Genomic DNA, 13,796 nt, shown 5'->3' with positions numbered 1-13,796 from the left:
GAGGCTGGCTGACTGATGGGATCTTCAGTGACTGGAGAATTTGGAATATTGCAGTTTAAAGAACCGTGTGCCATCTTTACCTCTTAATAGCCATCTACGCCCTTATGGTGGTTTACATTAGAAATGTCCCCCATAGGCTCAGGTATCTGAACACTTGATCCCTATGTGGAATCCCTATTACGGAAAATTTAGTCTGGCTAGAGAAAATATATCACTGGGGGCAGGCTTTGAAATTAAAAACTTGTACCACTTCCAGTTTGCTCTCGGCTTCCTGTTTGTAGTTGAGGATGTGATCCCTCAGCTCCCCCCCCCCATCTTTATTAACTTGAGTATTTCTTATTTACATTTCGATTGTTATTACCCTTCCCGGTTTCCAGGCCAACATCCCCCTAACCCCTCCCCCTCCCCTTCTATATGGGTGTTCCCCTCCCCATCCTTCCCCCATTACCGCCCTCCCCACAACAATCATGTTCACTGGGAATCCAGCCTTGGCATGACCAAGGGCCTCCCCTTCCACTGGTGCTCTTACTAGGCTATTCATTGCTACCTATGAGGTTGGAGCCCACGGTCAGTCCATGTATAGTCTTTGGGTGGTGGCTTAGTCCCTAGAAGCTCTGGTTGCTTGGCATTGTTGTACATATGGGGTCTCAAGCCCCTTCAAGCTCTTCCAGTCCTTTCTCTGATTCCTTCAACGGGGGTCCCGTTCTCAGTTCAGTGGTTTGCTGCTGGCATTCACCTATGTATTTGCTGTATTCTGGCTGTGTCTCTCAGGAGCGATCTACATACGGTTCCTGTCAGCCTGCACTTCTTTGCTTCATCTATCTTATCTAGTTTGCTGGCTGTATATGTATGGACCACATGTGGGGTAGGCTCTGAGTGGGTGTTCCTTCTGCCTCTGTTCTAAACTTTGCCTCCCTATTCCCTCCCAAGGGTATTCTTGTTCCCCTTTTAAAGAAGGAGTGAAACATTCGCATTTTGGTCATCCTCCTTGGATCTCTCAGCTTCTTAAGCTGCCATGACACTCTAGCATGATGGACACTTACTCTTCTGAAACCATTTGCCAAAATAAAGTCTTCCTTAAATTATCTTGGCCATGGCATTTTATCACAGCAACAGCAAAGTAACCAATACAGCCCTCCATTGGATAATGTAGAAACAGAGCACTAGTTACGCTTTGGATGTATTAACTGAACAGATGAACAGCCTCCACCAGCCAGCGTCTGAAGCCAGCAGATATCCATACTTTGCTGTAACCATCTATCTAATGTTCATTTCCTTCCACCACTGTACTTAGAAAGTACCTTAATTTATGGTTTTCTTTGTTCTGTAACATAAAACTACGTATCAAATTAGAACATGAAATCTAGGGTAACCTAAATCTGTGTTCCCAGGTCATAGTTAGTCATATTTGGCTCTAGATTACATCAACACAGGACATGGTAAACTAAAGACCCCTAACTGTCTAACCATAGGGAGACGACAGGATAGAAGCATGGTAGCACAGGTACACATGGTATTGCAGAGGCCGCTGAGAGCTTTACACCAAAATGAACAAGCAGCAGGAAGACAGAGTGCCACTGGGCCTAGCTTGAGCACTTGAAACCTAAAAAGCCACCCCAAGTGAAGCAATTCCTACAGCAAGGCCACACCTACTCCAACAAGGGCACTACTCCATAGTGCCACTTCCTATGAGTCTATGGGGGCCATTTTCATTCAAAACATCACAAAAGTCTTTATCATAAATATACATTATATTTTTAAAATCTTAAAATTAGCTCTGAGATTTGCATTATGTACTGAAAATAACAGGAACTGAGTAAGAGCAAACATGCAGGCAGGAGCCAGATTACAAGAGGTTAAATTTTATTGTCATAGTTGTGAAACAGAAAAGCCTGTGGCAAGATAGAACATGATTATATAAACACAGCAGGAAACTAGGGGAGACCAAGATAGGGACAAGGTTGATACCTTACAGGCAGGCAGAGTTTACTACACATGTCACATGTGTTGCCTCATGTCTATAATCCAAACACTAAAAAGGATTAGAGCAAGAAGAATGAAATATATGGTGAGATGATGTGACTATATCTTTAAAAAAAGTCCATTGTATCGAAATGTACACAATAGCAATGAAGAAACACAAACATTTAGGTGGCTACGGTGATTACTTATAGGCTCTGATATTTGTTTAATTAAGGAAAAGTGGGGACACAGATGTGCATCTCAGGAGATGGGCTGGAGTTAGAGAGATGCACAGAAGAGATCGTTATTCAAGAGAACATGAGGGGTATTATGAAGAAATGAAAACTCAGGAAGAAAAGAAGGCTAGCAGACTAAAAGTAGCAAAGACATGTAAAGGAAAAAACAAATGATAAAGACAGGCCAACCTGAAACAGAGCAGTCACTCAGACTACTAGGAATGTATCACTCTGAATATGGGCACACTAGCTTTTGCCACAGCAAAGCCACTCCCCTATCAATTCTTCCTCAAGTTGGAAACCAGGATAACTGAAGACACAGGAAATGGACAATAGCTCTATGGAGAAGAGATGTGGGCCCAGCAGCCGCGGTACACGCTAATTTATGAGGGTACATTCTAATATTTTTACTCATCTGTAACTACTTTCAAAATTGGTCTTTCCCCCAATAGGCCAGGGCCAGGGTTGGTGGGGGCAAGAGAACAAGATCTTTGTGTCTTATTCACAAATAAAGCACCAAGAAGTACTTGGCTCAAAGCCAAGGGGACCCTGAGGACTAGCTTTCATGGTACTAAAAAGCACCACGCAAGCTTCCAAAAGAGGGAAGCAAACAATAGTCCTAGCCAGCTATGATGCCTACGAACCACAACAACAAACAGCACGGCACCGTAACCCCAATGCAGTAGTGGCATGCATACCTGGGAGATAACCTGACGATAATTATTAAGTCTAATTGAACATAACACCATCTCAACAAGAGGGAAACCATGCCTGCTACTAGAAATCTAGCTAACTACCCAGTTCTTGTGAAGTCACAGTTATTGGAGAATTTACCACCTCTAGTTTACTAAACCACCTGTCTATACACATAGATAAGTGTAACTAACCTTCATCCCTCGCCAAGGAAATGTCTCTTTGCAACCAAGACAACTACAGAAAACCACAAAAATTCAAAATACAGAGTTGTGGAGTCCAGTCCCAATGGATACATGTACAAAGCACACCTTCAGTTCAGGGAACACTAAGAAAGAGGCAGCAGAAGGACAGTAAGAGTCAGCTTGTGTCTCCTAGAAACATCAGGAGCTACATCCATGGAGCCTCTCCAACACAAATACCCAAGCACGACCTGAACAAGGACCGCACCAACAGACATGCCAAACTGAACTGAGAAAAGCTCAGAACTATGGACAACAAAGGAAAAGCTGGGACGGAGAAAGTTAGTCCTCTCCCCAGAGAAGCACACACCCATTGGCTGTCGAGTGCCAAACAATCAGCTCTGAAAATATACACGGATGTAAAATTAACAAACTCGAGTTATATTTAGGAATATATACATATACATATATGTACACTGCACATATATACATGCAATAACAATCAGTGAAAAAGGAGGCTATGAATTTAAAGGAGAGCCGGAGAGTATATGGGAAGGTTTGGAGGCAAGAAAGGAAAAAAGATAATGCTCCAAATATTATGCTGGAATATATTAAATTATATGACCTTGTCCTCTGACATTACTCAGGACCTCAGAAAGGCGACCATCTCTGCTTTACAGATGACGAATCCAAACCTCAGAGGGGTTAAATAACTGAACAGATAAAATTGTCACCCGAGCTTCTGAACTTAGAAGCTATAAGCAGACTTTGAGCGTCATTAAGTATATTTTTTGAAGGCTTACTTAGCCACTATTTTGTAAGGATGAACATTCATCTAGATTTAGAATTGACTCAGACCACAGAAATGAAAAAAGAAAGCTTAGCATGTTTTATGGGTTTATTTAATAAACATTCAAAGCAAATGGTGGCCAACGAGTTATCTTAATTTCTAAATAGATAACAAGTTTTGTATCTTGTTCCTGCAAAAGCATCTCACGAAAATTTTTAAAAGCAATATTCAATTTTTATCTAAGATGGCATAATTCATCCCTAAGCAAAACATTCTCAAAGATAGCTTACAAACAATCCATTTAGTAAGAAACAACAGCATTTATACAACTGTTTTAATCTTCTTAAATTTTTAATAAAATAAGAATAGCTCATCTGATATTTCCTTTTACTAAGACAGGGTCTCATTACAAAGCCTGGACTGACCTGGAACTCTCTATGTAGATCAGGCTGGCCTCAGACTCACAAAGATTTGTTTGTGCCTCCCAAAGTGCTGGGAATAAAGGTGTACACTCCCTTTACAAATGAAATCTTTTAAAGTTTGCTATATACAGAATATCCCTTGATAGCTTGAATATCCCTTATTTAAGCATAGGGCCAAAAGTACAGGACTTTTTTCAGATTTTCAAATAGCTACATATAAGTGAGATATCTTAGACCTGGGTCTAAATGTAATATGTTTAATATGTAATTTACATACATGCCTGAAGGTAGCTGTATTAAGTATTAAGTATTCAACTCAATAAAACTTGCATACCACTGACCCTTGAAGGAACACAAGGTGCAGAACTTTTTTGTGCCATATTCACATTCAGAGATTTACATCTGGACCATTTAAAATCTTCAGATAAAGGATGCTCAACCTATACTATTTTTGTAGAAATCAGTTACTCTTAAGAGGAAGATGCCTTTAAAATTAGGAAGATTTCTCAGTCTGCAAAGTCACTTGAGGACCTCAATTCAAATCCCTACCACCTGTGTTAAAAGCTCGGCATCAATGGTGTGTGCCCATAACCCTGACATGGGGAGTGGACAGGCAAAGGCAAGGGAATCCTAGGGGTTGCTGTTAAGGCAACACAGCCAAATCTGATCTGGAGATTCAGTGAGAGATCTCCAGAGAATAAGTTAGAGAACAATTGAAGAACACGTTCTCTGTCAACTTCTGGCCTCTACAGGAAATGTGTAAGACAGCTCATACAAAATGATGCACTCAACAGCTGGAGATGAAGCTCAGTAGTAAAAATACTAGCCTAGTGTGTGCAAGACCCTGTGTTCAATCCCCACTCCCCAAAGCAGTCTGAATTGAAACCAGATAATAGGATAGAGAAATCAGCATTTGAATAGAAGGATAATCTTTACACAATGCTCAAAATCATTATGCCTAAACACAGCCAAGAAGAAAACAAGGACAGTGTCTTAGGGTTTCTATTACTGCCTTGGGGTATTATTACTCTAAAAATACCTTGACCAAAAAGCATACTGGGGAGGAAAGAGTTTATTCAGCTTACACTTTCAAGGTATAGTCCATCATTGGAGAAAGGCAGGGCAGGAATTTAAGCAGGGCAGGAACCTGGAGGCAGGAGCTGATGCAGAGGTCATGGTGTTATGCAGCTTATTGGCTTGCTTCCCATGGCTTGCTCAACCTGCTTTCTTTTAGAACCTAGGACCACCAGCCCAGGGATGGTACCATCCACCATGGGCTGGGCCCTCCCCCATTGATCACTAATTGAGAAAATTGTCTTATGCCTGGAACTCATGGAGGCATTTTCTCAGCTGAGGCTCCTTCTCTCTGATAACTTTAAGTTATGTCAAGTTGAAACAAAAAACCTGCCAGTATAGACAGAAAAAAGAGGCTAGGTCTAAGACGGGAATATTAGTAGCCACTCACTGCAGCCTATCATCTTGTAAGTACACAACAGTCTCCCTAGACAGCCTCCTAAAATGCCAACCAAAACTCTACCCTGACTACAAACAAAAGACTTTTGAAGAACTCAATGAAAACTCTTTCTAACCAATAAAATACTTGTCTGAGCCTAATAAATTCCTACAATGAAGATTTTTGTTTGAAGCTGAGTACAGTGATACTTTTGCTAGAATGAACACGCGCGCGCTCGCGCACACACATACACACACACACACACACACACACACGTGCGCTTCACATGCAGGCATGCAGGCACATATACATAAGAATAAATAAATCTTTAAAAAAGAAAGTTTACTACCTGTTAATGGTATCAAAAGCATTTTCACTACATGCAATTCCAATTAGGAGGAATTTTCAGTTACATTTCTATATTGCATAATCTTATCTACTGGTTTCCAAAAAATTTTTCTTCATAAAGTTCATTTTGACTACCACCTTTTATCCTAACTTCCTTCTCCACCCTGGTGTGGATGGAACAAGCACAACCCAGGCATACTTTATACAACAAATGTTTAAAAATCAAACTACAGGGCTGGAGAGATGGCTCAGCAGTTAAAAGCACTAACTGTTTTTCCAAAGGTCCTGTGTTCAATTCCCAGACAACCACATGGTGGTTTACAACCATCTGTAACAGGATCAGATGTCCTCTTCTGCTGTGTCTCAAGATAGCAACAGTGTACTCATATATAGAATAAATAAGTTGATTTAAAAAAAAATCAAACTACAGAGAAGTCACTTCATTTCTCACTTGACTCAAGACTAGGCGTGACACATATTTCAGAATTTGGGGAAGGATAAAATATGACCCTGATGGAAAAATTTTAGCAACAAATATTTCTGTCCTGATTTTCTTATGGGGGGTGAGAGGGTGGGGGTGGTTGAATAACTTTTTTTTTAAGATTTTATTTATTCATTTTATATATGACGAGTACACTGTCACTGTCTTCAGACACACTAGAGGAGTGCATCGGATCTCCTTATAGATGGTTGTGAGCCACCATGTGGTTGCTGGGATTTGAACTCATGAGCTCTGGAAGAGCAGTCAGTGCTCTTAACCGCTGAGCCATCTCTCCAGCCCCGAATAACTCTTTAATATGGGTTTTTCAACTTGTTTTGTCCTTCTGTGCTAGAGATTGAACCCACGGCCTTGCAAGTATGAACACAGACTACCCCAAGAGACACCTCCAATTCTTTTAAAGTCATGCTTCCATACTTCTTTAATAAAGATAACTCATGCCTATTTTTTTAACATTTTCCAAATGTAACTTAGACTACTAAATGTACAGTTTCAAACCAGTATCTTAGTAAGCAAACAGTATAATACTCCACAACTGACCTTTAAGAAGGGTGAAAAATCAGAAATAAATTATATATAATCTATAAGATACTGGAGGCATTAGAAAGCTATCTGCACCCTAATTTCAGAGTAGAAAAATAAATATTCAATAAGCATATAGGTATAGTGAAATATGTCCCGTGCTTCTAATGGCACATACCAGAATTGGCATGTAAATATTTTCACCCTTCCACTTGAAACTGCATTCCTTAAACAAAATGCAATGCAAATTCTCTTCTACCTTTATGACTTTTACTTGTTTCTTTTCTTTTGCTCTCTTTTAAATACATCTTTCATGTCACCCACACCTTAGGTCAGTCCATTTCTCACTCAGACCTCATCTTCTCCACCAAACCTTCCAAAAAACGACTTAAGCCACTGTTGACCTTTTCCTCAAAAAACAGAGTATCATCGGGAACGGTACATTGTATAAACTATTCTTTGTCATGTTTTCCTGAGTGGGAAACAATTGTCTCAACTATTACACTCACTGAGTACATGTCTTTGCAGTGGCAACCACTCAGTACACCAACAAATGCAACGCACAACTAAGAAAGAGCAGCCAGTCAACAGACGTGACTAATCGGCCCTGGCACAGACTTCCCAGTGTCATTTGCACAGTATCTATACTTTCTTATAATTTCACAAAATGGCTGCTCCAGGCAGGAGAGAGGGCTGAACAGTCAAGAGCACCCAAGTTCAGTTCCCAGAGCTCCTACCACGACCTTCTATAATTCCAGCTCTAGGAAATCTAAAGCCTCTGGCCTCTGAAGGAACTTGTATACTTGTGTACAAAGTCATATACACCTACACATAATTTAAAATGTTTTTTTTTAATTTAAGGAAAATGGTTTCCCATGAAAGAACAAAAATTGTACTCTGTAGTTCTTAGATCAGGCAGCCACTACCTCTTATCTCAAAGTGAGAGCAACAGTGCAGATGTGAAACCGAAGCCCTAGGGAGTGGTGCACCAATGTCATACAGTAATCCAGGGTCAGCACCTGCACTGAGACCCAGGTTTCCCATGTGAAGTCTATCCTCAAGCAAACTGGGGCTCTGATCACTGCTCTGGGAGAATGGGGGTGGAAATAAGTTAATCTTTAATTTAAACATGCTAATTGCTGGAAACCCCCACAAATTCCTACACTCTCTAAAATGGCTGGCAAAGAAACCAAAAGTTCAAAGAAACTGGGAAAGCAAATGGCTTTCCCTATTCCTCTCACGAGCCTTCTCTATGCTCTGGTGTTTTTATTTGCAGCCTACACTATCAACCAGCACTGATAGATGAAAAATTCCCAAACCCTACGCCCCACGGTCACCTTAGAAAAGTTCAGCATGGTAGATCCTACCCTCTTGTAGTAGCACTGCCTCCCGGGGTAAATGCACCACCTGGCCATTCACCTTTCTATTCCCCTCAATATGAACCCCAGCTCACTGACTCTCCCTCCTAAACAGCACAGTTCTTGTTTCCCCAGTGCCTACCACTTGGGATCTATAAGCTTTTTGAGTTTCATATCTGTCACCAGAAAAAAAATTGGATTAGTCACATGCCCATTATTTATAAATTAAAATACATTATTTTTATAGCAATACAATAGGATTATACATGATAAACACGAAATTTTAAAAGCTATAAACAGAGAATGCTCTTAATAAAACACTTATATTCTCCCTTACAATCTATTGAATTATTTTACATATCCCTGGGGTTAGAAACCTGTTATTTTGAAGCCTTGGTAAAATGAAACTGCTCCTACAAGTAAGAGATATGTATGTATGCATAAATATACATAAATACATATGTGCTTCTATTTATAAAAGTGTTTATGTGCATACAGATATGTATGAATGTATGTCTGCTCTCCTATGATGTAAATTTGAAGGAGCCTCTTTTCTCATGTATATATTTTATGATGATATACATGCTAGACATATTGGTAAAGATAATTGTCCTTATCTTCAAAAGCCACACACAAAAAATTAAGTTCTCAAACTGTGTGAAATTTACAAAGTACAGTTTTATTCTTTTTCATACATCCTGAAAGGGCGGTACATTGCTCTCACCTACCTACCTCAATTTCTAAACAATCAGAATTGTGTGGAGTGTCTTTTAACCTCAGTACACTTCCAATTTCTGAGACTGTATGCTGCTCTTACTTTAGATCTGATCCAGAGGACTCAATAAACTTCCTTTCCTTCCTTTATCCTCACATTCCTGATTACCAACTATTTGGCTTATGATGCACAAAAAAAAAAAAAAAAAAAAAAAAAAAAAAATCTGAGTCTATAATCAAAGTCTCAATAAACAGTCATGTAAGAGAAAACACTAATCAACTCTGAAATTCACAATTTGCAGGCAGACGGTAAAAGCTTATTTTAACATATTCACAGAATATAACCCTGAATTCCACCCATAACGAATCTTCAAATCAGCTGGGCTTGTTACATACCAAAAATTTTACATTTACATTCTGAGGGAAAAAAAAAATCCTCTGAAACTTTTACTAGTTTCAACACATTTATCTCTTCAGGCGGGTAACATAGTTAAAAATACTAGTACTCATACATTCACAGAACACTAATTATTCTCTCCAGACAACAGACTGTGTTCTACACCTCCCTCTCTACCTGTAAACCAGGGGGTGGGGGGAGCTCTGTTAGAAAAATGCCAAAGAGTAAAGGAACTACATTAGGCAGCAAGCATTCTGGTCAAGCCAATTAACTTCCTTAGTAATAAACAGTGAGGAGAGTTGAGCAAGTGTTCAAGGAGTTAATCAACACAGTTAACAACAACAGTGAATTTTCACTTCATTGAAGTTATTCGGAACAGATTCAAATTGGGCTGACCAGAAAGTTAAAGACAACTGGTGTTAAAAGTACTAAATCCATTTATTTTTCAACTTTGTTGATTCTGTACTCTTCATATACAGAATATTGAAGATTAAAAACAACCTTGCGATGGGGGAGACAGACGCTCAGTGGTTAAGAGCACAACCTGCTCTTCCAGAGGACCTGGGTTCCATTACTAGTACCCACATGGCATCTGACAGCCACCGGTAGGTCCTGTTCTAGGGCATCAGATCCCCTCTTCTGACCTCCACAGGTGCTGAATGCACACAGGGCAAACTTAACAAGCAGGCAAATACTCACCCACATAAAATAAACAAATCAAAGCCTTAAAAAAAAAGTAAACAGCCTCCAACAGTGAGATGGCTCAGCACATGAAAATGCTTACCCAAGCTGGGCAACCTGAATATAATCCTTGGAATTCACTGATGGTGGAAGAAAAGAAGAAACCTCATAAATGTATCCTCTGACCTCCACACATGCACACCACGGCATACACCCCCACACACACACACAAATAATTATAAATTAAAATTAAAGAAACCATCTTAATGCAGAACTTCACATTCTCAGCACCAGATTCTTCGACTGTAGGCCTGTAAATTCAACAGATAAGCTAGAATTTGCCTGCTACTCACATAAGAACTAGCCATTCTAGTATCTTCTACTCTCCCCAAGTGCCTATAGACAACATTCCAGTGTTTCATCCATTTTCTAGCTGTCAGTCTATCATTATTGACCATGGCTGAATGAACCAAAATTCCTCATAACATGGACATCATATCATACTGAGATTATTACATCAGTCCTTCCCTTCAGGCCTTGATGTCCATCAGTATGCAAGAAGTAACTTTCAACTAAAATTTCTTAATCTGTTCTACAGGTTATCTAGGATATGACCTACTGTAATGGCTGCGCGTGATTTAAGAAAGAAATCTAATCAGATTCCATCTAACATTCATTTCTGTCCTATGCAAGCAGCAGCAACAACAACAAAAACCAACTTAGTCGTACTACCCTCTTCATACCCAAGTGGAATGGCAGATCCAGGAAACCTTCCTAATGCTACCAAAACATTCTGAGACGTTTGTAGATCTTTTTAACGTAGCAAGGAGCAAATATATATATATATATATATATATATTTATATATATATATACAATGCCATATATATATATATATATATATATATGGCATTGTTGTCTAAGTTGTGGTTTTTACATTTCACTACTTACTGTGTCTTTTTTTTTTTTTTTTTTTGAGACAAGGTCTTACTACAAAGTCCAGACTGGCATTGTCCTGGAATCTTCTTGCCCTATACAATGCCTTCTTTATTTTACATTAGTAAGGCTACTTAAAGTTCAAGCATTGGCTCTGGAGATGAGCCCATGAACTCCCCAAATTACTTATACTCCTGCACCTAAAGAGATAAAACAGCCCCAATACCACCACGTATCAGGGTTCTGCAGTGAGGTCAGTACATGTAAACACACGCTGAGCGCTGGGACTGACCTTCGTGTCACAAACATGACTATAATTAGTGTTAAGAGCTCCTTTTCTCTTTTAAAGATGAGGAAACGGAAATAGCATAATTTATTACTCGTTTTACCACTGAGTACTAGGTTTCAAATTAAAAGTTCAAATTCACTGTGGCATTCGGGATCAGGGCGGTCATTAACGCAGCCTGTCACTAGGAGGCATGAGAAAGGGTAGCAGCCACACTACACGAGGCCCCGGGTGGGCACCGCCTCGCGGACCACGGGCGCCGCCGCGGCCTGGTTCCCAGGCACCCGTGCCGCCCTCGGAAAAGACGCCCGCTGGGAACCGACGGACGGAACTCCTGTGAGGACAGAGGGCACCGCGATCCCTTCTGTGCCCACCCTTGCCCCGCCACGCCCCGGTGTGACAGGCGGGGCTCGCGACCCTCCCTCAGATAAGGCCGGACCGGGCGGGGAGCTGCAACCGAACCCGGCTGTGCGCTGGGTCCCTAAGACCGGACTCCGCCCGGCCCAGGCCGCAGAGACACGCCCGGTTAGTTCTACTTGCCCGGAGCCCACGCCCGCACGTCCTCATGCCCGCGGCCTTACCTTTTCGCAGCGTCCGCCCGACACGCGGGCGGCCCGGGCTCCGCCGCGTTCCGCCTCTCGGAGGGGTCTCGGGTCGGTGTCGGCGGACCTCGGCCCTTCGGAGGGTCTCGGGCTGGCGTCGGCGGGCCTCGGCTTCTCGGATGGTCTCGGGTGGTGTCGGCCCGCTTCGGCCGCTCCGCGGGTCTCAGCCGCTCTTCAGTGAGTGGGCGGAGACTCGGCCCGCCGTGTCCCTCAGGAAGCCGCCCGGCCCCGCCCCCGCCGCGAAGCTCTTTCTCCCGGGCCGCCCGGCCCCTCTCTCCCTCCGGAAACGCATTCCTCCGCGCCGCGTCAGCCGCGCCTGAAAAGGAGGGGGAGGCGGCAGGAAGAAGGAAGGTGGGGCAGGGTGCAGACAAAGGAGTTGGGTCGTTCGGGCCTTTCTGCCAAGGACGCGGCGCTGAAATATCGAGAGCGTGGGCCGCCCGGCGGGAAAGCCCAGCCGAAGCCTGTGTCCCGACTCTGGGATCCCGAGCCTGACTTCTCTGTGGGCTGAGGGACAAGAAGGATGGGGTGTTCTGCAGGCAGCTCTCGGACCAGCCCTGGCACCCTAAGGTTGCAGACTCCTGCTCCACCCCTGCTGTGCCATCCTGCCCGCCTGGGCTCTGGTTTTGTTCAGTTTTCTATCTGGGTGGCCAAGTACAAAAAGGAAAAAAAGTTATGTTTGCGGACTTATTTACTCTTTTCTGGGAAAAGAATTGAAAAGAAGTTAGCCGGTCTCAGAATCTAAATGAGAAGTTTGAAACTTGGACTTGCCTCGTCATACTGTGAGCTGTGTGACAGCTGGTGCCATCAGCTTACCCGAATAGTGTGGGCTGCCAGGAGGAGCAGGGCGCCCTGACGTAAAGACAGCTCTCATTGCCGGGTTTACAAACCCCGAGTAGTGTTTCTGTTCTGGAAGTGTAAAACTGGGTTGCCCAAATAAATACAATTAATCACTATGGGAAAGTAACATGTTGCCCATCAGCAAATTAAATGTATTGTTTAACTAAACTTTTAATAAATGAACATCGTTTTTCTTAATTAGTAAATGACCGAGCTTAAGAGGCTGCTTCTGCATTAACAGCCCAGCGGTGAAGCTCAATGACATTGCCTTTAAAGGTATGACCTTACCACTTCACAAGAAACAACTTTATAAACATACTTTATCCATGCTTGCACTGTGTGAGTTTTCTGCGTGTGATTTGAGGAGACTGTAACAATCTCCCACAAGATCCTGAGCAGGCTTCACGGTCAGGCAGCTCTGAAAATCAGTTCCTCAAGAATAGCTATCAAGCACTTGAGAAACACAAAAGTAAATAGTGTTTGCCCCACTCTCCTGGGACTCAGCCTAAGCTGACAGAGGAATACCAATTTACATGCAGAGGTCATGAACTTTGAAAAAAATAGAAATTAATAAGTTCCCTAATTGCTCAAAAATGTAGCTATACTTGAATTCATAAAGGTGTTAAGAGACGTACCGTTATTAAGCTATGTAAAATTGTCTCACTACTGGGACACAATAACTGATAAAGCAACTTAATGAAAGAATTTGTGTTAGCTCACAGTTCTAGGGTATAGTCCATCTTGGCAAGAAAGTTGTAACAAAAGCTTGAGGTCCTATTACAGTCATTTACCTTGTGCCAGGAGGATTAACGTTCTGCCTAGGCAGAGAATAAAAACTGCTTCTTGCCTTTCTCCACTGTAGCATTACTGTGTTGTTGG

At 41.9% G+C, this 13,796-nt stretch overlaps 2 protein-coding genes across 3 annotated transcripts in view; both read right to left on the bottom strand.

Annotated features, from left to right (window-relative positions):
* Itgb1 (integrin subunit beta 1) overlaps window positions 1-12,229 on the bottom strand; it is a 47,995-nt gene extending 35,766 nt beyond the window's left edge. Inside the window, exon 1 of one of the 2 annotated variants that reach the window (NM_017022.2) lies at window positions 12,060-12,229. The gene's annotated coding sequence lies outside the window, so the exon portion shown is untranslated. The remainder of the gene's footprint in view (window positions 1-12,059) is intronic. The other variant, XM_063277783.1, reaches the window with a different exon arrangement.
* Window positions 4,354-12,951, bottom strand: LOC134483511 (collagen alpha-1(I) chain-like). The gene is made up of 2 exons (XM_063278749.1): window positions 12,859-12,951; window positions 4,354-12,715 (listed from the first exon to the last, which is right to left on the bottom strand). The coding sequence occupies exons 1-2, from the start codon at window positions 12,949-12,951 to the stop codon at window positions 12,056-12,058; spliced, it is 753 nt and encodes a 250-aa protein (XP_063134819.1). The 3' UTR covers window positions 4,354-12,055.
* Window positions 12,952-13,796: the final 845 nt, after the last annotated feature.

The sequence above is a fragment of the Rattus norvegicus genome, chromosome 19 (assembly GCF_036323735.1).
Source record: "Rattus norvegicus strain BN/NHsdMcwi chromosome 19, GRCr8, whole genome shotgun sequence".
Lineage (NCBI taxonomy): Eukaryota > Metazoa > Chordata > Mammalia > Rodentia > Muridae > Rattus > Rattus norvegicus.
This window is presented reverse-complemented; position numbering and strand designations above follow the sequence as displayed.